This window comes from Ictalurus furcatus, chromosome 27 (genome assembly GCF_023375685.1).
Source record: "Ictalurus furcatus strain D&B chromosome 27, Billie_1.0, whole genome shotgun sequence".
Taxonomy (NCBI): Eukaryota; Metazoa; Chordata; class Actinopteri; order Siluriformes; family Ictaluridae; genus Ictalurus; species Ictalurus furcatus.
Genome location: NC_071281.1, coordinates 9,035,213 through 9,063,083, shown reverse-complemented (window position 1 = coordinate 9,063,083; position 27,871 = coordinate 9,035,213). Strand labels below are relative to the sequence as shown.

Here is a 27,871-nt window from a genome sequence, read left to right as displayed (position 1 = left end):
CCCCCCACCACCCCAAAAAAAAACCATATTCCATCTGTCTTTCAGAATTAAAACAACCCTGTTTCAGGTTCACGTAAACCACTTATGATAGACAATATTATTTTATTATCATCATCAGCATAGTCATTATCATCATCAACAATGTGCGTTTATTAATTAATTAAGACCAGTAACATTATTTGATGAAAAGAGAGAAGTCATGGAAGGCTGTATTACATTTTACAAACACAGATGTGTGTGTGTGTGTGTGTAGGGTTTGGGCAAATGTTCATCTTGAATTTCAAGAACGATTTTGAAAGAAAAAAAAATCATAATTATAAACACATTCTGTCAGTCATACCACACTAAAAATGTAACACTGAGATGACAGTTTATGAAAATATTGTGTACTTAAAAAAATATTGGCACTGTAAATGAATTCTTTATGGATTACTGATATGTATTTATTCATCTTAAAATTGTTGCAATAAAAAAATATGATTGTGGTGTATAATAGTGTAACTACAGTCACACTGAAATGAATATGGTCCAAAAATACATCCAGAAACAATGTTTCATAATAAGTTCAGCAATTAAAATACTTAAAATAACCTTGCTTAAAAGCATATCAATCTGCAGTTATCAGGTTGGATAAGATCAATCGTTATTGCCTAATTCAGTGCAGTAATGAAAAAGTAAACATGTCTGTTTTATAGTTAATTCGAGTAGAACACACTTGTACTGTGTGATGTGATGACTGGTTTATTGTCTGCTTTAATCTTCCCTGTATCCTGACCATAAGAAACTAAACTTAAAAACACGACCATACTGTATATATTCATCATTTTGTTGTTGTGGTGCTGAGTATCTATTTCAACTTGTCAATCAAAGAGTGCCAAATTCATATGCTGCAGAAATCATCCATAAAATATCGGGCCTTAAAAAAAACCTGTGTGCCATAACCGTATTAAGACATTTCAGAAATGCTTGTCAATCATACAACCCTTCCTGCTGATGTTTATGCGTTAAATTCTTAATGTTTCTGACTTGAACCGTCATGATGCAGGAATTAGTACCTGAATGTGTTATCACTAAGTTTAGGAGTAGAACTGTGTCTAGCAAACATCTGGATCACTTTCAAATTGTGTCAGTTTTTGTTTTGTTTTTTTAAAACTGCGCAAACAACTTTACATAAAACCCTTACACCATAAAATAAATAAATAAAAAAAACCAATCTACTGATCTATTGATTACAACCTTTTCTTTAACATTGGAAAACAAGATTCTGATCAGAAACTGCTCTGTTTAACTGAACCCCTGGATGATATGTGGCAAAAATAAACAGACAGAGCTAAAGACGTCCTCACTTCTCTTTTTAAATATATAGATATGTGTATGCATGTATGTGCCACTGTGTGTGTGTGTGTGTGTCTTTATGGAGCTCGCCTGTCCCTCTTAGTCAGAAGGTAGCACTGGATGGTACGAAGGCGGTCTTTGGCAGGTCCGAACTCTGGCTGGAGCTTAAGAGTGGATTCATACCAGTGCATTGCTTTCTCAAACTCTTCCTGCAAAAACAGAGCAGTACACATGTGAGCAAGGTGAGGAAGAAACGCAGCTTTTGTATCAATGACAGTTAAAGTGCAAGAACTCACCATTGCTATGTAGACATTAGCGAGAGTAAAATGGTTTACAACGAAATGAGGAGCGATCTCTACGGCCATGCGGGCCACGGTGAGTGCATCCTCCCACAGACGGGCGTTCTGGAAGATGTTAGCCAGGCTGATCAGGGGAACATCCTGCAGGACAAGAGGCATCATCAGGGGTTTATTAAAAATGTATATGTAGAAACTGAAAGCAGCAGTACTCAGCTGTAGTCTCTTGGATGACTGTGAGATTATTTGCAGTGTTGAACAAAGTGTGGACCTTTTTCAATACTGCATTTAGGCAAACAATTCAATAACGTAGATTTTAATACTTCCAAGTATAAATATCAGGTCCAGGTGTGCTTTCTGATTTGGCTTTACATGTTTAAAAGCACGATGGCTATTTTAAAAAAAAGACTTGAATGGCTTATAGGTCAATATAGGCTTATAGGGTGTCCCAAAAGCCTCCACACATGGGGGAAATTAACACTTTTTAGCAAAATGTATCCCAAAATTGGTCATACTTAGTTTTATATATATACACACATATATATACACACACACACATTATATATATATATATATATATATATATATATATATATATATATATATATATATATATATATGTGTGTGTATATATATATATATATATATATATATATATATATATATATATATATATATATATATATATATATATATATATAGAGAGAGAGAGAGAGAGAGAGAGAGAGAGAGAGAGAGAGAGAGAGAGAGAGAGAGAGAGAGGACTAGATGCTACTTGTTCATGATCTGGTTCTGCGACAGCCCTATTTGCAAAGATTCAAATTCAAGCTTATAATGATAAGATTACTAATGATATTACACTGATTTAAATGATGATTATTATATGAGTAAAGTCTTGCCTAACTACTGGTGTCTGCTTAATTTTTTATCTATTAATATCTAAATCTTTTACTATCAGTATTGGTGACAACATTTCACAACTGGCCTCATTTATCGAGCTGTATACGAACGGATTTACGCGTGAATCTTTAGTATGATCATCTACACAAGAAGTTTATATTATACAGTGCACTCCACTAATATTGGCACCCTTGGTAAATATGAGCAAAGAAGGCTGTGAAAAATTGTCTTTATTGTTTAACGTTTTGATCTTTTGTTAAAAAATAAATAAATAAATCACAAAATACTCTGCTCTTATGGAGGTCAAATAATTGCTAAATATAGGTGTGCAACAATTATTGGCAGACTTTTAGTCAATACTTTGTGCTACCTCCCTTTATCAAGATAACAGCTCTGAGTCTTCTCCTATAATGCCTGATGAGGTTGGAGAATACATGGCAAGGGATCTGAGACGGTTCCTCCATACAGAATCTCTCCAGATCCTTCAAATGTCAAGGTCCATGCTGGTGGACCCTCCTCCTCTTCAGTTCATCCCACAGGGTTTCAAGTCAGGGGACTGGGATGGCCATGGCAGGACCCTGACTTTGTGGTCAGTAAACTATGTTTATGTTGATTTTGGTGTATGTTTTGGATCATTGTCCCGCTGGAAGATCCAACCACGGCTCATTTTAAGCTTTCTGGCAAAGGCAGTCAGGTTTTCATTTAATATCTGTTGATATTTGAGAGTCCATGATGCCATGTACCTAACAAAATGTCCAGGTCCTCTGGCAGATAATCAGCCCCCAAAAATTAAAGAGCCACCACCATATTTAACCGTGGGCATAAAGACAAGGTATTTGATGTTTTATCTAATCTACTGCATAGTTTTTTTGAAGGTAAATGTTTATTTTGAAATTGATACATGTAACACATTCCAAAAAAGCTGGGACAGGGGCAATTTAGGACTAATAGTGATGTGACAAGTTGAAATAAGAAGGTGATGTGAAACAGGAGAGACTATTGTCTAATAGTAGTATATAAGGAGCCTCCAAAAAAGGCCTAGTCCTTCAAAAGCAAGGATGGATCGAGGCTCGCCAATCTGCCAACAGATGTGTCAGAGAATAATCCAACACCTTGAAAACAACATTCGCCAAAGACAAATCGGTAGGATTTTGGGCATTTTACCTTCTACAGTGCACAATATAATTAAAAGATCCTAGGAATCCAGTCAAATCTCAAGGCAAGGGCCGAAAACTACTTCTGAACGCATCTGATCTCCAATCCCTTCAGACGCCACTGTCTTAAAAACCGTCATGAGTCTGTAACGGATATCCTGACATGGGCTCGGGAATACTTTGGTAAACCTTTGTTGGTCAACACCATTCACCACTGCATCCACAGATGCCAGTTAAGACTTTACTATAAAAAGGAGAAGCCATACATCAACACCGTCCAGAAGCGCCACGGACAAAAACGGCCGTCGTGTTCTCCGGGCCAAAGAGGAAAAGGACCATCCAAGCTGTTATCAGTGTCAGGTCCAAAAGCCAGCGTCTGTCATGGTATGTGGGTGTGTCAGTGCCCATGGCATGGGTAACTTGCACATCTTTGAGTGCAACATTAATGCAGAAATATATGTACACATTTTGGAGCAACATATGCTGCTATCCAGATGTTGTCTTTTCCAGGGATGTCCCTGCACTTTCCAGCAGGACAAAGCCAAACCTCATTCTGCCGGATTACAAGCACATGGTTGCGTAAGCAGAGTACGCGGGTGCTAGCATGGCCTGCCTGCAGTCCTGCAGCCAAAATAAGGCAACGAAGGCCCCATACAGTTGCGCAGCTGAAGAAATGCATAATGGATGAATGAGGGAAAATTCCGCTTGCTAAACTTAACCAGCAGCTGTCTTCAACACCCAAACACTTAAGTGTTATTACAAGAAAAAGTGATGTTACACAGTGGTAAATAGACGACTGTCCCAACTTTTTTGCAGTGCATCATCAGATTTCAAATGAGTGTATATTTTCAAAACTAAATTAAATTCACAAAGTAAAATATCAAATAATGTGTTAATAATGTGTTTTTAATATAGTACAGGGTGAACTAAATTTTCAAATGACTCTTTTTGTTTGTTTTTTTGTATTTTCCATACTGTCCCAACTTTTTCAGAATTGGGGTTGCATATTATTGACGTTTAAGGGTAGCCAACAAACCTAGAAATTAAAACAAACAAAACTTTATTTAATTATGACAAAAGAAATGGTCCATATAAACGGAGGACAGGCCAGTCTGTCCGTACATAGCCGTAAGCCATAAACAAATGCCTCAGCTGACAGGAGATTTAGTTCTATAGGTTAGCTTTTTATTACTATTACATATATTATTAAATATTTTTACTGGCATAGTAGTGAGCCAAAATAATTTCCACTTCTGTTTCTGACTGATCATTTCGTGCTCACAGCGGTCTGTGCATTTGAACTTTGATGGAGTTTTGGGGGCATCACTACATGCAAATCAGCTATGCTGTGTACTTAGGTATGCTTGCTAATTTACGGGTGAATTCATCATTCATCAACATACACACAAGTATGACTTCCAGAAGTTTTCTAAATCCAGCAGAATTTTTTTTTTGTTCCATAGGGATTACACAGATATTTACACAACTTTACTAAAAGATATATCCATATACTATAAAAGGGAGAACAGCTCATAATGATGTGATGCAATAACTGAAATTTGGAAGAAAGACCACACCAACAACTCATTCCTCCTTGCCAATATATTGCCCACTACCGGAACTTGGAGTTCTTTTGCTCAACAATTATTCAGTTCTTACAATGTTCATCAGTTCTTAAGCCATAACTGTAATCAAAAGTGTGGCCTGCTCACATCAGTGTTAGAGCAGAGGCTGAGGAGACACAGGTTAGGCACAAGAGAAAACTGTTTACTAGTAATTAGATCATTGGTACCTTCATGTGGTGAGGAGCAGAGTTTAAAGCCTGACGCAGACAGTCTATTGCCTTCTTCCCCTGGCCCTTCACTCTCCAGTACAGCGCTGCCATGCTGGACAGAACCCACGAGGTCTGGTTCTAATAGACGAGGCCCAAACCACCACACAAAAATAAACACAGTTAAGAACAGTCCGTCAAACATATCGCCATAGACAATACAGGTATTTGTCATAGATATATCAGAATATATCAGAGAATAAGAACTGTAGCTACACGGTCATTCATTCTTCCTGGAATTCAGATACTCGTTTATTTCCCTTAGTTTGTATTAGTGCACTTAATTAACCATACATTATTACATTACGTTGACTATCACTTTATAGCCTCGTCAATTATGTTTCTGGACAACCAAAACATGCAAATGGGAAGCGTGCTGGAAATTCCACTTGTCTGGTGGGTTAGGTAATAAATTTATCATCTGTCCACCCCTGCAAAACATGTCTTAGCTAGAACATATTTGCGGTAAGGTGATCAGTGTAAATTTAATTTTTAGCTAAAATATTACTTTAAGTGCTTCATATATACACTACCAGGCAAAAGTTAAAACACACGTATTCTTTATTTAAATTCCCCCCCACACATTTTAGAATAATAATAAAGTCATCAAAACTCTGGAGTAACACAAATGGAACTATGGAAATTATGTTGTGATAAAAAATCCAAAATAAATCAAAATAATTTAGTATTTTAGCATCAAATTAGACATCCTTTTTGCCTACAATTTCCAGAAATGTATTCTTGGCATTTTCTCGACCGATTTCTTGAGGAATCCCCCTGAGATGCTTTTTAAACCGTATTAAAGGAGTTCCCTCCTACGCTGGATACTTACTGGCTGCTTTTCTGAATAATTCGCGCCAAGTCATTCATTTAAAGAAATATATTTTTGTAAATAAAATGTTAGTTTTGTAATGAAAGAAATGAATATGTTGGCACGATTATACTTTTAGATTTCAAACATTAAAACACTAAAACATTACGGGTGTCTACTTCTCTCCACTAATAGCTGGTGTGTGGTGGGCGTTCTGGTGAACTATGGCTGACGTTGCATCATCCAGGTGGATGCTACACACTAGTGGTAACTGAGGAGACCGGACACCCCCCCCCCCCCCCCCCCAAACTATGTAAAGCGCTTTGAGTGTCTAGAAAAGTGCTATATAAATGTAACTTACAAAAAATTTTAAATCATACATCTTCAGATCAAAAGGTTTTTAAGATAATGAAAAACATTTCAGTCAAGTGTCTCCAAACTTTTGACCGGTAGAGTATATGATGATTAGATGATCCAAAATAAACATATGGTTTAGCTCATATACTGGGAAAGGCCAATTCTGACACCAGCAAACCCCAACCATACCTTTTCCAAGACTTTCGCCAAGCGGGTTCCAATTTGTTCAAAGGACTGCGGCAAAAACTTATCCTTTCCCAAATTTTTCAGCACCTGAGTAAGAAACACAGTGAGGTGAGAGAGTGATAGACTGCTAGTAACAGACCATATGCACTAGCCTAAATACACACACACACACACACACCTCTTTGAGCTGACTCTCTCCAGTATAGTGGATGCTGCCGCGGTTGGCCACTCCCCCCAGATGGTCTAGAGTGTGCATGCTGGCTGGCAGATTAGCATTACACACTGGTTCTGCAGCAGGCTCCTGCAGTGGAGTGGCAAAGTCTATATGTTCTGTGATGCTGCACAGGGAACATGGAGCAAATAAAGAAGACAGAGATAATAAGCAAATGATATACGTACACTTGTTAAGTTATGGCATCAGAAGAACACATGCCCTCACTTTTTTTTTGCCCCCACAGATTAGATTTGGAAATGTTTCTTTTCACACAAACAAAATTATAGTAAATAGTGAAACTAATGCTTATATATTTGCCACCCTCTCATATTCTATTGTGCTTCATTTCCACTAAATAACCTTTCGAGCAAAAGTGAAATTCTGGTAAACTGATAAACAAATGATGTTTGCCATGCACTGGTGTCTGCTGTCCCATAACTCATTCATCTCACTGAAATCAACAGTAAAAGTTGCATCTAACTAACACCAAAGAGTCCACGTGAAAACACCCTAAAAGATATGAATGTATAAATTAAATCCAATAAATAAGCATACTCTATATTTTTGGCAGACACAGCCAGCCAGGTGCTTGCCACAGTAGTGAGGTCTACCCGCCGTGTGCGCTGACACTCCTCCGGTCCTGGCCAGCCCAGACTGCTGTAGTCCTTCCACCTTCCTGCAAAACACACACACACACACACACACACACACACACACACACAGCTGTCTCTAAAAAAGTTCTGTGCTGTGTACTGCACATTGAAGAAAGCAGTTGGTTCATATGGCACGTACCTGAAGGTCCAGGTGAAGGGATGGTAGGGCCGCTGATCTCCAGGGTGGACTGTCCCGCTGAGGAGTCACTCTGAGAGGTATCCTCTTCACCTGTCCAGCTCTCAGAAACCTCCGCCTTGGGCTTCCGCATTCGCTTCACCTGGAATGTGATCTGGAAATCCAGAACAACAAACAAAAACCTTACATTGAACAGATTTTTTTAAGTGTTTATTAGACATGAACCACCAGGAATAGGACAATAATGTTCAAATATTTTAGGCAAAATAGATAAATAAATAAAATAACAGAAGGGAAAAAGAATTTCCTTGGAGCCACAAAAGCCTAAGAGGAGATGTTTTCTGACAATCTAGAGCTTACCCATTCTGCTCCATCATCATCCTCGCAGTTCCCGAAGCAGGCGCCATCGCTGCTGGCCCCCATCACCCTGTCGTTTTTCAGAACACGGATCCCTCGTAAGTCCCCGCGCTTCCCGCTCACATCCAGCGCCCCCTCAAACGCACCCATCAGCTCCTCATGCAACTGCCACTGCTCTTCACCTTCCAGCCCTCCTTTCGTATCTTCCCCTCGCTCCTGCTGGCCCACCTCTCCGGAGCCATTACTGTCCACCACTACTTCTACAGCGGTGGGAGGAAAGAGAGAGAGAGAGAGAGAGAGAGAGAGAGAAGAGTCAGATAATACAAATGTGAATCAGATAGAAAGACATATTGTGATGGTTAATGATGGTTCCAAGATGGAGGGAGATGAGTACTTACTCTCGAACAGCAGCGAGTCCTTTAATGCAGATCCAGGCATGGCATTCTGGTTTCTTGTTTCTTGCCTTTCCTCAGATTCCCAATCCTTCACCTCAATGTCCTCTATTCTCTCACAACCTGAACCGTCTACACATCAAACACACAGCATATTCACAAACTAAATTTACTGCTTTGACACTAAATGTCTACAATACACGTCCGAGACGACTGCTTCAAAAAATTATATATTTATAAATTGTTGTAGGGTTCTTCTCATTGCCTATCCAACCCACAGCCTATTTATACCAAGACCACATAGCCATTAACACTCCTAAAGTTGATCACAAAATGCATTCATATTTATTAGTCAACATGAGCAAATTCAGAAATACAGCTGCTGTCCCTCAACCAGAGTCTGATGCAATATATATGAGGAAGAGGAGAAGCAAAATATTTTAGTGATGCACCGAAAGGAAAACTCGCCGAAAATTCAGGACACAGTTGGCTGAAAACCGAAAATGAATTTTTCTTAAACCCATTTTAAAATAGTTTTTTTTGTATAATTGTATTAATATTAGACTTTTTTGAATTTAATCAATTCATCACCACTTGTACGCATCGGTTTCTCGGGCACACTTTGCTCTGTGCTGCGCGTCGACACTTCAGCGGATGTATTCATCACCTCCAGCTCTACCTGTATCATTTCCCGTGCACGCTGCTTTTTCTCTGCCTTTTTCTCAGTTTTTTTAAATCGCGGATGCAGTAATGTTGCAATGCAATGATAACCGTCAGCTAGATCAAGAGTGAAATCTGAGCACCGAGCACTGAGGGACGGAGCGGGATATATTTTCAGATCATATTTTCGGCCTTTTTTCTATTTCGGCCAAAAACCGAAACTGACATTTTCGGCCGAGATTGTTTGCCGGACGAAATTTCCAATTATTGAAATATTTGATTGCGAAATTTCCGAGCAGTAAGTTTACACTAAAGTTTATCAAAAGTAGTCATTTGTGTGATGTTATCTTATAACAGGCAATAAGCTAACAATAAAGCTTCTTGAAAGTCAGTGTTTTTTTTAACTTAATGTTTGCCCACATATCAGGACTTGTGAGAGCAGTTGTAGGATTGAAAACGAACGTTTTTCACTTGCTATGGGGTGTTTGTCTTTAGGGAACAAATTAAGTTGCTGCTTTAGAGCAGGAATGATATAACTCTCAAGGCTCTTTTTCACATGCCATCAAAATTAGTTTTGAGTTCACTACAATGCTGTGCCTAATGTCTCTTTAGCTGCACTTGATTGCACTCTATGCCAATCGAAGCAAAGCAGGCAAATCGTTTTCAGAATATATCTCATTTAACGTTCCAATTGTCCTCTTTGTGCTGTTGACAAAAGCGAAAACTTACAAAAGGAGAAGTGAAACTTGGGATGAAACGCAAACGCGCTCAGGTCTATGGCAGTTTATTAATACCTGAATCAATAGCACTGCATGTGTCTCCCCCAAATTTGAAGAGGACAATGAATTTATTTTTTCCCTGCAGAGTAGAACAGCCTCTAAATAAAGTTTGAGCTATTTTCAGCCTGTTGAATTATTGAGTGCAAGATTTCTCCACTTCAAAGCCCTTTGGCTTGATGGGGAACAGCGTCAGGGGAAAAGAATGCTGAACTACAGGGGAAGCAGAGAGAGGGGAAAAAAAAAGAGGAAAAAAAAAAGATGGAGTGGGAGGTGGAAGAGAAGGCAAACCCAGAATAGAAAATGCAGTGGAGAGAGAGAGCTAAAAACAGATGAGAGATTACAGTGACTGAGCTATTAAAAGACCTCGACCCACAACACAACCGAGGCTGAAACACAAGGGATTAGAGCAAAGAGACTACAAGACAGGGAAAGGAGGATGGTGCAATATGGTAGCAGTCTGGGGTAAACTCAGGTTAATATAAACTTCACCTGAGAGTACGGCAAGATTTATATCACTAAAACACTACTACCATACATATATTAACAATATTGCAAGTTTAATGATAGATATAAAATGTTTCTACTGACTAAACAATGGAATTAACTATAAAACACCTTATTGTCGATTTTTGAGCAATATGATTATCAGTGCAGCTATTAGTGGCAGCAGAACTCACGCTGACAGGCCTGGTGCTGGAGCTTGTAGAGGAAAGGGTAGAACTGCAGGCAGCGCAGTAGAGGCAGGCTGGCACGGCATTGGCTACAGCTGCCACTCAGAGACAGGGCATGCCGGAACAGGGTCAACGCACCAGTCAGGTTCCCTCGAGAGAGCTGCACACTCACCATGCTCAGCAGAGTGTGAGGCTTAATGCAATGAGTGAACACGAACATCAGTCAAACACAGGAGGATACTGGTCAGTCAGAAGAGTTCACTCGAAACTAACTCCGTCAAAAAGCTCTGTTATTTATAAAAATAAAAAGTAATAGTCTAAACCTAGTAAGTGAAGGCTGCTAGATTTGTGGTATAATCCTAAAAATGAACAGTTCAGCAGTTTTGCACGGTAAGCTTTATTTTCTTTGTATGTTTGAATACGTATTGATAATTGTGGGCACGTTTTAATTTAAGTGTTGTGTACATGGTGAAAAACGTTAACGTGCATAACAGGCAACTGACCATTTGGGAAAACCCATCAGATGTTGGCAATATTTTGACCGAAATGCCATGAAAAAGCTTGATTTATGTTAGGTTCTAACCTTGCCTTGGTGCATGTATGCAAAGATCATATTGGGTAAGGAACCAATTAAACAGATGCAGCAGCAAATGCAGTCAATCTGCCTAAAGATGTCTAAAACCTTGCTGGCTAAATATGCCATGGAGGACTTCTATCTCAGGTGTTGCTAATAATCAAAGTTACTTCCCATTGTAAACTTATAATTCTTTTAAATTTGACAGACATGCTGTGTTTCCATAATTAGTTTAGGTTATAAATGTAGAAGGAGGTACAGTATTTTTCAATGGTATTGGAGTGAAACCTTTGAATGAAGTTTAGGAAAATCTGTACTTTTCAGAAATATATATATATATATATATATTCATTAGAAAATGCCAAAATATTGAAAATATTGTTATGTAAAATGTTACACTTTTCTCCTTCACTAATCACTAGTAGACAGGTTTTCTTTTGTAAATAACTATATGGAAAGCAGAGCTGCTGTGACTGCTGGTTATGTATGATAGGGACATCCTAAGGGAAGTGATATGTCTGCTGTACCTCTGAGGCATTGATCTCCATGGCCTGCTGCAGGAGCTCCTGGGCTTTGTGGTGCAGGCCGTAATGGAGCAGCAAGTTGGCCATGTTGACCAGTGGCACGTTTTTGTGTTGAGGTGGAGCCGAGTGCAGGGCCTGGCGCAGACACTGCAGAGCTCGCGTACCGTTTCCCTGAGCTCTCCAAAAGAGCCCAGCCTCATTCTGAACCAGCCACCGTGGAACACTTGTCTACATGCACAGAGAGTGCAAAAAAAACCAACAAAAAAAAAACACAAGCTTCAAACCAGATTGACACTACAGTACAGATTCCTTCATTCATCCTGATTTAGCTAGTCTTAAAATAGTTAGCCTCGATATTTCTGGAAGTGTTTCTTTTCTGGAGCAGAAATTTGCTGTCCAACCAGTATTTTTCCAAGCACCTGCTAATGTGGAACAAAAATGAGGTCATGACAACACATTTTATCATCACTACAAGCAGTCGTTCATCCTTACCTTCTCCAAAGTACTCGCGATCATTGCACCCATTTGTTTCATAGTCCACCCGTCACCACGCTTCAGCAATACCTGCATATCAACAAACACGTACATGCACACAAAATCACATGTTTTAACATACTTTATCATGTTTTAATTCACTCCACTTCACTCTTCACTCCGACAGCACCTATATGTGTTGTGGGCTATGCAAATATAACTATTCCACAGAATATAACTAGTCCACAGAATATAATTATTCCACAGAATATAATTATTCCACAGAAAAGGTTGAATGTAAATTTTGGTTGAATGTAAAATGATTGGTCTAAACTTTAAAGTTTAGTTTTCTTACATATAGAATTTGCGCATACGTTTATGCAGTGCTTCGTTACAGGAAAGCACACAAACAGGATTCGTGATATTTAATATATTTATCCACCTTAACAAAATCCATTAGCAAGTATGAACTCAGAACTAACTCCCTATTTTACATTTGGAGCTGGGATAATTTCTTTTCTTTTTTTTTTTACAGGTTCTAATCAGTTTTGTTTTTTTTTTTATCTGCACCACTAAGAGCAAGCCTTTCCAAAATGCCTGAGGTGTTTGACTGATTTAACCCTGGCTTAAAAGTATCATGTTTAATGCAAAAACTTAATTTTCAATGCATTTCAATGCAAATGATCATTTCTATGCAAAATAAGTACGTTTTCTGGGTTTTTTTTTTTTTTTTAAACAAAATACCTGCTATGTAACACATTTTACTACCCCATAACGTCTTTAGTGGGAACTAATTAGAGGGGGTAAACATTGTTCATCAGGAGAAATAGCACAATCCTACTTTTCTATAAAGCCTCACTATGTTAACATATCCCATCTCATCATGCTTGTAATTCTAGTAAGGGAAAAAGCTTCTAAAACTTGCCTGTCCTGTATAAATTCCTAAACTCCTAAGTTTTATCAGGAGACATGCAAATATTTTGTTACGGAAATCCAAATGGAGCACCCATAGCTTATGTGGGTGAGTACTGTTTTTAGTGACATGGTTTTGTTCAGTATGGAAATTATTGGCACCATGATATTCAGCTAATCAAGATTAATGCTACACCGCTCAGGAAGCTGAACCCTGGTTTTCTCGAGACTGTATGAACTAAACCTTTCCAAATATCATCAATATATTTTATAACTGCTCAGTAGTTTTTCTCTGCTTGGCCCTGTGGTTCAGTGTATTTTTTTTATGCTCGTGTGTAAATAAAGAAGGAACACCAATCAAACCTGAGCAGCGTGCTGGTCAGGCAGCTGTTTCCCATGCAAAGCCCAGGCTACAGAGGTCAGAGGGTCACCAAGCAAGGGTTGAGCTTTTAAACTGCAGTCTGGGATCTCAGCAGAGACTGGGGGACTCCTGTTCACATACAGGCTACTCTTTCCCCTGGACATTGCGGACACAGAAAGCATGAGAATGAGTTTCATGTTTCAGAATGTAAAATGCTCAGTATTGAAACTTGTGTAGAAATGCTGCAGGTCAAGGCACATAGCAGTGCACAAGGATTAGAGAATGAAAGTGATATATAAAGTCTATATTCATCCTGTATCAAAACTGGTTATATGCTATACACATCAGGCTAGCTTTGTGTATTTTATTTTGCTGTGTTTGGAGGAATTATGTAAAAATCATAAGAGACATTGTACGGGCATCCATGAGAAAAAAGTAAATGCAGTAAATAAAAAGCTTTTCTTTGATAGATTATAAGTGGATGAAAGCTTTCCATTTTGTTACTTATGTCGGGGTTAGTTGTGGGCAATAATACAGGTCTATTGAAGCCCTACCAAGATTAATTTGAGAGTGAGTGAGAGTGCATTTGTCTGTCTCACCTGAGGCCATGACTCTCTGGAGGAAGGAAGAAGGTGGGAAGCAGGTTAGCAGAGGGAACGGAGGGAAAACGCTGAGCACAGTCTGAACTTCTCGGCCACAGCATGCTATGGGTTTCCTATTTAACATTCAACATGGAAAGACTTTAGGGTTCTGAGCTCTGATGGAGAATACCTGGAAAACATACAGCCATGTGAAAAATAAGTACAGCCATGTGAAAAATAAGTACACCCAATGGAAACTGTTGACTTTTATTTATTTTATGTTTTTTTTTACATATTTGGACAAGCAAACATTTGATCATCTTTGAAACAGTGTCTATTAGTGAAGTTGATATACCTGAACAAAACCACAAGGAAAATCAGCTTTTTCAAACATTATTCAACAGAAATATCAATAGATGTGATTCTTCAGTGGAAAAAGTAAGTACACCATCGGCCTCAGAAGTTAGTATTGACCCCTTTTGCAGAAATAACTTCTTGTAAACGTTTTGCATAATGGTCCACCAGTCTTGCTGGAATTTGAGACAAAGCTTCCATGCAATATTCTTTCAGTTGCAAGATGTTTGAGAATTTTCTGGCATGTACTGCCCAATTCAATGGGATTCAAATCCGAGCTTTGACTAGGCCATGCCTTAACCCTCCATTTCTGCTCTTTGAGCCATAACTTGGTGGATTTGCTAGTGTGCTTAGGATCATTATCCTGTTGAAAGGTCCACTTTCTGTTCAAATTTCAGACAGATGGACTCACATTATCTTCAAGCACTCTTAGATATGATGCAGAATTCACAGGTGAATCAATAAATGCAAGCTGTCCAGTCCCTGAGGCAGTGAAGCAACCCCAAACCATAACATTTCCACCACTGTGTTTCACAGTTGGTATGAGGTGCTTCTCCTGAAAAGCTGTCTTTGGTCTGCGCCAAACATGTCTGCTCTCACTGTGGCCAAAGAACTCTATCTTTGATAGAGTCTCTGTCCAGAGCAAATAATTCCAAAAGGCCTGGTCTTTGTCTATATGCTCATTGGCAAACTGTAGTCTTGCTTTAATGTTTTTTTTTTTACAACCCCAATTCCAAAAAAGTTGGGATGCTGGGTAGAATCTAAATAAAAACAGAATGCAATGAATTGCAAATATCATAAACCCATATTTTATTCGCAATAGAACATAGAAAACATATCAAATGTTTAAACTGAGGAAATGTACCATTTTAAGGAAAAAATAAGGAAATTTTGAATTTGATGGCAGCACCATGTCTCAAAAAAAGTTGGGACAGGGTCATGTTTACCACTGTGCAGCATCCCCCCTTCTTTTAACAACAGTCCGTATGTGTCTGGAAACTGAGGAGACTAGTTGCTGGAGTTTTGGGAGAGGAATGTTGTCCCATTCGTGTCCGATACAGGATTCAAGCTACTCAACAGTCCTGGGTCTTCTTTGTCGTATTTTTCGTTTCATGATGGGCCAAGCGTTTTCAATTGGTGAAAGGTCTTTACTGCAGGCAGGGCAGTTAAGCACTTCTACTACGAAGCCATGTTGTTGTAATAGATGCTGTATGGGGTTTAGCATTGTCTTGCTGAAATATGCAAGGACTTCCCTGAAAAAGACGTTGTTTGGATGGAAGCATATGTTACTCTAAAACCTGTATATACCTTTCAGCATTGATGGTGCCTTTCCAGATGTGCAAGCTGCCCATTCCATAGGCACTAATTCACCCCCATACAATCAGAGAAGCAGGCTTTTGAACTGAATGCTGATAAAAAGATGGATGGTCCCTCTCCTCTTTAGTTTAGAGGACGCGGCATGGATGCTTTCCAAAAAGAATTTCAAATTTATATTTGACCACAGAACAGTTTTCCACTTTGCCTCAGTCCATTTTAAATGAGCTTTAGCCGAGAGAAGACGGCGGTGTTTCTGGATCATGTTCACATATGGCTTCTTCTTTGCATGATAGAGCTTTAACCAGCATTTGTGGATGACACGGCAAACTGTGTTCACAGACAGTGAGTTCTGGAGGTGTTTCTGAGCCCATGCAGTGATTTCCATTACAGAATCATGCCTGTTTTTAATGCGGTGCCGCCTGAGAGCCCGAAGATCAGGGGCATGCAATATTGATTTTCACCCTTGTCCTTTGCACTCAGAGATTTCTACTGATTCTCAAAATCCTTTGATGATATTATGTACTGTACATGATGAGATATTCAAAGTCTTCACAATTTTACGTTGAGGAACATTATTCAGAAATTGTTCCACAAATTGTAGATGCAGTTTTTGGCAGATTGGTGAACCTTTACCCATCATTACTTCTGAGAGACTCTGCCTCACTAAGATACTCTTTTTATACCCAATCATGTTATTGACCTATTGCCAATTAACTTCTAGCTGTTTCTTTTTAGTCACATTTACTTTACCAGCCTTTTGTTGCCCCGTCCCAACTTTTTTGGAATCAGAGTTGTAGACAGCAAAGGCTTTTTCCTGGCACGTCTCCCATGCAGGTCAAATTTGTGAAATCTCTTTCTGATTGTAGAAGCATGCACTTTGACACCAACAGTTGCAAGACTTACTAGCAGATCCTGTGATGAACATTTTGGGGTTCTTAGAGACTTCTTTTTGCATCAGATGTTCTGCTCTTGGGCTGAATTTGCTGGGACGGTCAGCCCTGGACAAATTGGCAGTCGTTTGAAATCTGTGCCATTTGTAGATGATTTTCCTTACAGTGGAATGATGTATTTCAAATAATTTGGAGATCTTTTTAAATCCCTTGCCAGACTCCTAGGCATCCACAACCTTTTTTCTGAAGGCCTTACAGAACTCTTTAGATCTTGGCATGGTGACACCACACACCTCAATAACAAAGGGAACACCAGACACTAGATATGAGAGGGGTATAAATAAGACAGGTTCCATCTGCACTCCCAAAGCAGGTTCTAATCACTGGCACCCAATCTTGAACACCTGCTTCTAGTTTTATGGATTTGAAGGTGTGACAAATGTAGGGGTGTACTTACTTTTTCCATGTGACTGATCTGTTTTTTGTTAATTTAAATTGTGAAAATTACAACAAAATGTAAATTTTATATATCATTTGACAGACTGTATCAACTTTATTAATTGGCACTGTTTCAAAGAGGATCAAATGTTTGCTTGTTCAAATATGTAAAAAAAAATAAATAAATAAATAAATAAAATAAAAACACAACAAAAAAAACAACCATTTCCATGGGGTGTACTTATTTTTTCACACGACTGTACATTCCAATACCAATGAAAGAGACACCACCAATACACTACCACACTCAATTGAACACCAGAACACAGAACAGTGGGACAGAACATAAACCCCATAATTGTGTATTCAGATATGTTTGTACACAGAGAGCATGAGACAAAATCTTACAGCATTAGAGGAGGACTCCTTGTCCCAGTGTGCTGCTGGCACATCTCCTCCAGACACAGTGGAGTACGGCGTTGGGCTTCGGCTCTCGTTTACACTCAGCTCCGACACCAGAGCCACGCTGCCAGCTACAGACACCTCCTCCCCAAACTGCACATGTACGCACAATAAACACAGACAACTATCATAACTATCAAAAATACCCTTCACATTAAAAATGTTTTAAACAGTACGTTTGACAGGTTTGGTTCCTGTTTTATAAAATGCTCAGACTCAGGGATTGAAGTCTTCATCAATGCCTTGTGTGATGACCTCACATTATCTACATTATCAAGAAATTTCAACCAATAGGCTACTAAAGAGTGGCTAAGCATGGAAACATCCCACCAGATGTACTGCTTCATTTATTTCAACTTCATTCAGCATGTTCTGGTGTACGTTTCCCCTGTTTAGGCAGGGCTACCCAAACGCCTTCTGAGAGAACTTGCTGTAGACTCACTGATCAAACACCTCCGATCCAACAAACTTCATACAGCTTGACACCATTCTACACGACACCCCTTGTTATCCCTATTTGTAAGGGCTTTCAGTTATATTGAAATTTTATTCTACTCTATTAATTAGATTTTCCAGATATTTTAAAATGTTTCACATTTATTCTTACACTAAGGTGATATATTCAGTTTGGGTGAGTCTGTGCCCACTGCAGCCTCAGATTCCTGTACTTCTCATACAGGAGCAGAACCAGATGTAGTCCTCTGCTGTTGTAACATATCTGTCTCAAGGTTTTGTGCACTCGGAGATACTTTTCTGCTTAGCACAGCTGTGAAGAGTTGTTATTGGAGTTACTGTAGCCTTCCTGTCACCTCGACCCAGTCTGGCCATCCTCCTCTGACCTCTCTCATCAACAAGACATTTCTGCCTGCAGAACTGATCATCACTGGACGTATTTTTTTTTGGTTTTCACACCATTCTGTGTAAACACTAGAGACTCTTGTGTGTGAAAATGTTTTTGAAATTCTTAAAACAGCCCATCTGGCACAAACAACCAGGCCACTGTCAGAGTCATTGAGATCAATCACCCCCCCCCTCTAATGTTTGCTGTAAACATTACCTGAAGCTCTACACCAGTACCTGCATGATTTTATGCACTGCAGCCACATAACTGTTTAATAGGAATAATCAGCAAGAGTATGGGTCTTCCTATAAAATTGTAGTTAATTATATATTTATATAAATTGTATTATACTGTCTTAGTAAATCATTAGACTTACTAATTATATAGAACTGTCTCTTTTAATGTATAAAACACCTTAATTCATGTACTTATGTGTCAAGCAATGTTTGTCTTTTAATAAACTTGAACCTGACTACCTATAACACAAGATAAATTTCTTTGGCATTAAAAAAACCCCTATTTATTATTCCACACAGATTTCTGGTGGCTTGATTACACATTCAGAGCTATCTTAGTAACGTTTTATTTATAGACCAAACACTTGATCATGAATCATCTTTAAAAAGAATTTAAAAAAACAACACCACCACACAGATAGTGAGTTAACCTCAACAAAGTGAATCTAAAAGCTGCTGCACGTATCTGAGCATTGCAGTCTAAAACTAGTCATAAACATGTTTACTCAGCCTAACCTGGATGTAGTGCACGTTCTCAAACAGATCTCCCCGGTGATAACGGACAGGTAAGTCAAACGGACAGAACAGGCTGTACTGCTGCTGGCCTAGATGACACATCTGGTGGTTACCTGACAAAAAACACAAATGAATCATCATCATCATCATCAGTTCATTTGTTAGGGTAGAAAGGAGCACAAACCACGATACACCAGACACGCCCACTTAACCAAGCTATTTACTGTTTATGAAGGGCGTTGCATAATATTACTCATGTAAATACTTGTGTGGGTATGTATCTGAACCAAGCCAGTGGCAGAGTGGCAGGCTGTCTCACCAAGCTGTGCCTCTTTAGCCATCTGTGTCTCATGGATGATGTTGCGTAGAATCTGTTCCTCCTGGATCAGCTTGTGCTTATCCAGCATGCTCTGCTGCCGCAGGTAATGATCGTGCTGCTTCTGGTACTCTTTTAGTTCATTCAGAGTGCGCTGAAGAGATCTGCAAAACAAAAACAGTGCGCTCGCACTAGCTCATACACACAACACCGAGGAACGACTGAGTGTGACTCTAATTTCCTCTTGGGAAATCTCTTTTGACTGATCTGTGATTTAATACCCAGTTTTCCACTCTTCGCAATTTTTCCACTGCTAGAGCCAGTGTTTGTTCACAGAGAACCAGCAAACATTTTTAAAAATTCGGCCACCATTTCCAACAGTTTTAGAGCCAAACTGTTATGTAACATTTACTAATAACATACATACATATACAATATCTCACAAAAGTGAGTACATCCCTCACATTTTTTGTAAATATTTGATTATATCTTTTCATGTGACAACACTGAAGAAATGACACTTTGCTACAATGTAAAGTAGTGAGTGTACAGCTTGTGTAACAGTGTAAATTTGCTGTCCCCTCAAAATAACTCAACACACAGCCATTAATGTCTAAACCGCTGGCAACAAAACTGAGTACACCCCTAAGTGAAAATTAGCCAATTAGCCATTTTCCCTCCCCGGTGTCATGTGACTTGTTAGTGTTACAAGGTCTCAGGTGTGAATGGGGAGCAGGTGTGTTAAATTTGGTGTCATCGCTCTCACACTCCCTCATGCTGGTCACTAGAAGTTCAACATGGCACCTCATGGCAAAGAACTCTCTGAGGATCTGAAAAAAAGAATTGTTGCGCTACATAAAGATGCCTAGGCTATAAGAAGATTGCCAAGACCCTGACACTGAGCTGCAGCACAGTGGCCAAGACCATACAGCGGTTTAACAGGACAGATTCCACTCAGAACAGGCCTCGCCATGGTCGACCAAAGAAGTTGAGTGCACGTGCTCAGCATCAAATCCAGAGGTTGTGTTTGGGAAATAGACGTATGAGTGCTGCCAGCGTTGCTGCAGAGGTTGAAGGGGTTGGGGGTCAGCCTGCCAGTGCTCAGACCATACGCCGCACACTGCATCAAATTGGTCTGCATGGCTGTCGTCCCAGAAGGAAGCCTCTTCTAAAGATGAGACCAAGATAAACTTATTTGGTTCAGATGGTGTCAAGCGTGTGTGGCGGCAACCAGGTGAGGAGTACAAAGACAAGTGTGTCTTGCCTAAAGTCAAGCATGGTGGTGGGAGTGTCATGGTCTGGGGCTGCATGAGTGCTGCCGGCACTGGGGAGCTACAGTTCATTGAGGGAACCATGAATGCCAACATGTACAGTGACATACTGAAGCAGAGCATGATCAATATGCAGTATTCCAGCATGATAACAATCCCAAACACACCTCCAAGATGACCACTGCCTTGCTAAAGAAGCTGAGGGTGAAGGTGATGGACTGGCCAAGCATGTCTCCAGACCTAAACCCTATTGAGCATCTGTGGGGCATCCTCAAACAGAAGGTGGAGGAGCACAAGGTCTCTAACATCCACCAGCTCCGTGAAGTCGTCATGGAGAAGTGGATGAGGACTCCAGTAGCAATCTGTGAAGCTCTGGTGAACTCCATGCCCAAGAGGGTTAAGGCAGTGCTGGAAAATAATGATGGCCACACAAAATATTGACACTTTGGGCCCAGTTTGGACATTTTCACTTAGGGGTGTATTCACTTTTGTTGCCAGTGGTTTAGACATTAATGGCTGTGTGTTGAGTTAATTTGAGGGGACAGCAAATTTACACTGTTATACAAGCTGTACACTCACTACTTTACATTGTAGCAAAGTGTCATTTCTTCAGTGTTGTCACATGAAAAGATATAATCAAATATTTACAAAAATGTGAGGGGTATACTCACTCCTGTGAGAAACTGTACATACATACATGGATTATGGTTTTAAGAACATAGTAACAATCTGAAGCCAAATCAGCATCTACACAGAGTAAAAAAAAATAAATATTGTCATGAACAATGAAAGATGAATGAAACATTTTTTTTTCTGAGCTATCAATTCATGTGAGACATTCAACTAAACAAAACAGGCACACATTAGTTTGCTACAAGGAGAAATAACAAACAAATGACACTAATTAGGTTAGATTTTGGTTTGATTTTGAGATGAATGAACTGTGACATCACTCTTGGCCATCGACCTACAGTGAAACATGTTACAACATCTCAAAAACCAAACACTTATTTCAATGCTTTGAGATGGGATGCCAAATTCACAGATGTACCATCAGGTTCTGTCTATGTGTTATAGTTATTATTTAGTTATTACATTATTTTATTTATTTTTTTTTAGATATTTGATCATTTATTTCCTAAAATACATTAATGCTGGGGGTCTGTGGAAATGTCTTTTGACTGGAACAGCTCCCCAGAGAGCATCCCTTTTTCCCCCTCCCTCTGTCTCACCTGTGCTGAGCCTCGAGCCGCTGCTCGAGCTTCTGCTGACACAGGACAGCGTGCTTCCTCCTTAGAGCCTGCTCAAAGCCCGGCTGAGACTGCAGAGCCTGCTCGTAGCAGAGCACTGAGTGATTATACTCCCCCAACATCTGATAGGGTCAAAGAGAGAATGAGAAACATGCTCATAAACTGTCAAATCAAAGTGTTTACATGTGACCACCCTAAAAGAGTTACGCTTGCCGAAGTATTTGGCACTCACAGCGTAGATGTTGCCAAGTGTGTAGTGGCTGGTAAACAGATCAGTAGTCTGGTCCAGGGCGGCATGAGCCAAGATGGCGGCATCTGCTGAGAAATGAGCTCGGTGTAGGATATTTGCCAAGTTGACGAGGGCTACATCCTTGTGCTGCCTAAAAAAAAGAAATTGTACAGTATGCAAATTTAAGTCAAATGCTGAATGATGTGACCACACCGGTGTGTCACGTAAGAGCAAAAACAATGCGCTGTGTTTAAACGGAGAGAGTTCGGGCCTGATTTTGCTGTTGAAGACAAAATCGCATGTTGTATACGAATTTTTGAGCTCAGTGAGTAGCAGCAAAGGTGCAATGTAAACTAAATGTGGGATTCAAAAGTAAAGACTGTTGAATTGTGGCAGCATAGAGAACGACTCATTAAAGTTCGATTGTGACAGAACAAACAGGGGCATGGCACAGAAAGAAACAGCAGATGAATTGCAACTTCCTGTATCCTTATTACACAATACACACTTTGAAGAACTGCCAATTCATTTTGTACTCTTTTCCCCAGCCACGAACAGCTCCAAACTCCTGTTCTTCACCTTTCAAAGCGTTATTTCTCTACACAGTACATTGCTATTACTGTTCTGAGAGCTTGTTTCTGTTTACGACTTCATTTTCGCCCTGATCGTGCTGATTAATGACGTAAACAGGTCCATCGTAAGAGGATCTTCACAGTGCACAGTGTATCAAGTAATAAACTTAAAAGACTGCTGTAATCGTACACTCTAAATCCGACTTGAGGTATGTAATTATTCCTGCTGTGTATAATCCAGATAGGAGGATTTGCTTGTACCTGGGAGAGAAGTGCAGAGCACGGATGACACAGTCCGCGGCTCTCCTTGGCTCGTTCTTCATACGCCAGTAGAAGGAGGCCAGATTGTAAAGCACCCAGGAGGAGGAATTCTGAGCATGAAAGAAACCAAATATTTTATATATTTATATATATATATATATATATATATATATATATATATATATATATAGGAACATAAAAATGAGCAAAAACATGTCTGCTCCGTTATTATTCTGTACACTGGCACATCCTCACCCTCAGAAGACCCTGGTGTATTCTATGGCCGACCTCATCCATGCGATGACCCAGCTTATGGGATAAAGAATCGAAGATAGGGTCATCCTTTGACAGCAAAGGTGATGTGAGGTTTACTTTCTCCTGTACACCCTGAAAGATAAGCCAAAATAAGCAATCAGAAAATAGGGGGTGGGGATCAGGGTATGTGTAGGAACTGTTAAAGGAAAAACCCACCCAGAACGACTTGAATGTTAATCTTTGTAATTAACATGTCATTCAAGGTCAAGGTATTTTTTTATGAATATCTGTGCACATAGGTGGCTTAACGGTTAGCACGTTTGGCTCACACCTCCGGGGTTGGGGATTTGAATCCCGCCTCCATGGGAGTTTGCACGTTCTTCCCGTGCTTCGGGAGTTTCCTCCAGGTACTCCGGTTCCCTCCCCTAGTCCAAAGACACGTGTTGTAGGTTTCCGAATTGTCTGTAGTGTGTGAATATGTGTACATTTGTGCCCTGTGATTGGTTGGCACCCTGCCCAGAGTTCCCTGGGATAGGCTCCAAGCTCCCCTGCGGTATAGAAAATGGATGGATGGATGGACTACATGCTAATAATAGCATCAGTGGAAACGAGCTCTTTCTTCACTTATAGAAACGGATGCAGCAGAGATTTAGCCCCCCCGTGACATCACATAGCTGCTAACTTCTCACAAGAATAATAAAAAATACAGCGTCCGCTGACAAATGATAAATTATAAATTATAAATCATTAAACACGTTTAATGCATTTCAGGTTGGAGGTTTCCTTTACGCAAATAAAAAGAGCATTACCCTTAAATGTTGGTACGCATGAATGCTGTAGGGGAGCTCAAAGATTTCTGCACAATCAGGCTTTTCCAGGTCTGAAGGTAAAGGCGACATATAATCCACATAATCTTCAGGACTGTATCAAGTAGAAGAAAGATGTATTACTTTACAGTACCACAAACAAAACCAGCAGATAGCAAGAATACACCTCAAAACTGCTTTACTTTATGCCTTTGCTCTCCAGGGATATAAAGGTGCCATCGTAGAGGTCCAGATCCCCGAGAGGAACTTTAGCCGTGACGCAGTCAGCATCCTCTTTATAGTGACGCTGTTCTAATCCAGTGTCGCGATCTTCGTTCTCTTCAATGTGGATTTTCTGGGCAACTAGCTGCTTCTATGGAGGCCAGAGAAGAACAACAGAAACTGCAAATCAGCATTTCTTTGAGGAATGTGTGAGAGTGTATTTTTAATCAGCGTGTGACATTCAGTGACCTCAGTATTATAAGGTTCTGCGTGGCATTTGGGTCAAAAACGAATCAGGCACAACGAAGTCATCACGGGAGAATATTTTATTCTTCTACTTTTAGCTGTAGATGTTCTACATTTACACCTTAAAAGTAATAAAAAGTGTACAAAACAGGTACGGTACACTGTACTCCCTGGTTTCACAATGTATAAATGTTCTGGCACTCATCAGCGCAGTGTGAAAAATGAATATTGTGGATAACATCAGATAAATTTAGCACTCAATACTGCTGAAATTACAGTTGTGGTGTACTGGCGTTTACTTTCCCCCCTCTATATTTTCTTGTGCTCTTTCTTTAGTCTGTTGACTTGTATTTATGACTCATCATGTCAAGATTATTATGGTAATTTTGTAATCATATTTCGCAAAACATTGGTATAAATATTCTAAATGAAATATCGCTGACTGAAATCTCCATATAATCAAGGCTGAACGTCAGCTAGCAGACTCTAAACACATGGTTGTTTTCTTACACAGAAACAAGTATGTATGTTTGAATGCATTTTAATACTGTTAAATATTTTACACTGAAATGTCAAAGATAATATCTCGTTTGGATTTTTTTTTTGGCCGATTAAAAAAAGCGATGCATCGAAAAATAAAAGCTATTGGAGACACAAAGATCATAATGTGGTTTAAATCGTCTCAAAACGTTTTGGCTGAGGTTATTACCACTTATTTATTTAATGAGATTAAGAGATTGGTCAAGAAGACGCATGAAGCCTAACAGTTAAAGAAAAATAATGATCTGTCTGTGTTTGGCCGCTGAACAAAAATTTCCTTTCTAATTGTCTTGGATTTCTTTATCCTCGGCCATCTTCTTCAAGGGGATCGTCCCAAACCTACTGCGAGACAAAATCTCTCCAGTGGGTCCTAGGTCTGTCCCAGAGCCTCCGTCCAGTGGGACGTACCGGATACGGCTTTACCGGGAGCTGACCAGGGGGCATCCTTCCCAAAACACCTGAACTGGCTCCTCATGAAAGTAGCGGCTCTGCTCCTAGGCTCTTCTGATTTCTGAAATTTACGTTTACAGCTCATAGGCTTGTGCGATATGTTCCTATGTAATCTTACACTACCACGATGATGTCCCATGATGTTTACACAGAGGATATTATATTACCACACCTACCAATCTGTATGCATATTGCATAGGAGGTTTTAACATGTTTACATTTTAACATCAGAGGACATTATGGGTTTGAGTTATCACTCAAGATCATGCCAAAAGAGCAACTTTCTTTTTCACCCCAATGAAAACAACAGACGAGCCGGTGACTGTCAGGGAGCAGGAATGCGATAAGTCTTATATACTCTCAGAATTTCAACAATATAAATTTGAAGCAACTTGAACGTGTACAGTTGAGGTCATAAGTTTACATACGCCTTTCAGAATCTGCAAAATGTTAACAATAATAAAACATAAAAGAGATCATAAAAGTTTGTTTTTTTTTAACTTAGTACTGCCAAGCATGAAGAAGCTATTTCACATAGCAGATGTTTACATATAGTCCACATCACACAATAATAACTGCTCAATAACAGATCAGCGACTGTGTTTATGTTTTGTGAGAGTTGTTCACGAGTCCCTTGTTTGTCCTGAGCAGTTAAACTGCCCACTGTTCTTCAGAGAAATCCTCCAGGTCCTGCACATTCTCTCCTTTTCTAGCATATTCTGCATATTTAACCCGTTTCCAACAGCCACTATATGATGATAAGACCCATCTTTTCACACCGAGGACGACTGAGGGACTCGTACACAACTATTACAAAAGGTCCAAACATTCACTGATGCTCAAGAATACAACACGATACATTAAAGTTTACAATTAATTTTGTTTAAAGATCTATTTTTTTCCATTTAGTACAGCCCTTTTGAAGCTACATAAGACATGTAACACATATGTAAAACATAAACCATATTTACATGTTTCCCAGAACACAAAAGAACCGATTTACACCAATCATCCTGTTCAAAAGTTTATCCCCCCTTAATGTATCGTGTTGCCTTCTGGAGCATCAGTGAATATGTATGTAAAGATTGGTTGTAATGTGTTATGATAGCTAGAATATAACAGCTTATTCAGGGCAGATTCTGTAAGCCATATGTAAACTTATGACCTCAACTGTAGGACTTGTTGATTTTTGGATTTTAGGTGGAAGGTCAAAACTTTTATGTCCGATATCTCATAAACTGCTCTTCACCCACACAGAAGCGTACAATACTAAAGCCATGACTTGACAGTCAGATAGTCGAGTCTGAACATCACCTCTAATTTCTTGAGGTAGTTGACACGAGTCTCCTGCTGCATGAAAAGGACTAGATGATGTGGGTGTTTCAAGTTAAGCGGAGAATCCACCTGCAAGCAAATGAGCATGAGTCACTGTCAGGACTAGATCATATTTTAAAAATTAAAAAAAAGCAGGTTTTGCACAGTTAACCCAGATCTATGATATAATGACTGCACTAGGTATCTAGCAAGCATGGTCAGTGACATTTAGAGGTGTCTGAGATGATTAAGATGACAAGACACAGAGGAATAGATTATAAACCAGCTAAACATCAGACATGTGAATACCTTTAGGCTTGTGTAAATATATTAGAAGCACTTTAATGTACTGAACAGTGGAAAATGCCTTACATTACATGACCTCTGGGAAACCAAGAAGCATTTCTCAATGCAGCTGTCATCCAGCGGCTAACAGCTGTTTTAACGTTATAAAACAACTCACATAACCTGACGCTCTTTATAATAACAAGCTTTAGGTTCAATTAAACCACATTAACTAGCTACCTAACTCGCCGGCTCAGCTAAGTTAGATAAGGAACATGGAGCTAACGTTAGCTAAATAACCAAACACAAACACTACGAACCTGCTGCTGAATTTTTCCGTCTTCTGTAACAACCCAGTGAGTTGTAGCTCGTCCAGGTTCGACTAAAAGTATACACATAAAGATAAACATCCTTGCTCGGACAGACGCTTTCCACGAGATATTAAAAGAGACACCGTTTTTCTCTAAGCTCTGTCGCTGGACTTCCGCCATTTTTTTCTGACTAGCTATCCATTCCATTCCTTTCGGCGTAATTATCCCCACCCATATTCCAACAAGCCCCACCTCCTGCGCTAAAACGGTCGGCTACCTGTTCGAAATACGGGTAGAAAAACCTAAGAAGTCCCAGCAACGTGATTGACTT

At 39.5% G+C, this 27,871-nt stretch overlaps 1 protein-coding gene across 1 annotated transcript; it reads right to left on the bottom strand.

Annotated features, from left to right (window-relative positions):
- Window positions 1-27,753, bottom strand: ttc17 (tetratricopeptide repeat domain 17). Its single transcript, XM_053617051.1, has 25 exons — window positions 27,550-27,753; window positions 26,945-27,034; window positions 24,376-24,545; window positions 24,176-24,287; window positions 23,367-23,498; window positions 23,112-23,221; window positions 22,282-22,429; window positions 22,032-22,171; window positions 19,532-19,692; window positions 19,213-19,325; window positions 17,566-17,712; window positions 14,177-14,292; window positions 13,580-13,733; window positions 12,323-12,394; window positions 11,834-12,058; window positions 10,739-10,925; window positions 8,629-8,754; window positions 8,234-8,490; window positions 7,877-8,027; window positions 7,640-7,760; window positions 7,049-7,208; window positions 6,874-6,957; window positions 5,478-5,597; window positions 1,632-1,775; window positions 1-1,544 (listed from the first exon to the last, which is right to left on the bottom strand). The coding sequence occupies exons 1-25, from the start codon at window positions 27,745-27,747 to the stop codon at window positions 1,413-1,415; spliced, it is 3,570 nt and encodes a 1,189-aa protein (XP_053473026.1). The 5' UTR covers window positions 27,748-27,753; the 3' UTR covers window positions 1-1,412.
- Window positions 27,754-27,871: the final 118 nt, after the last annotated feature.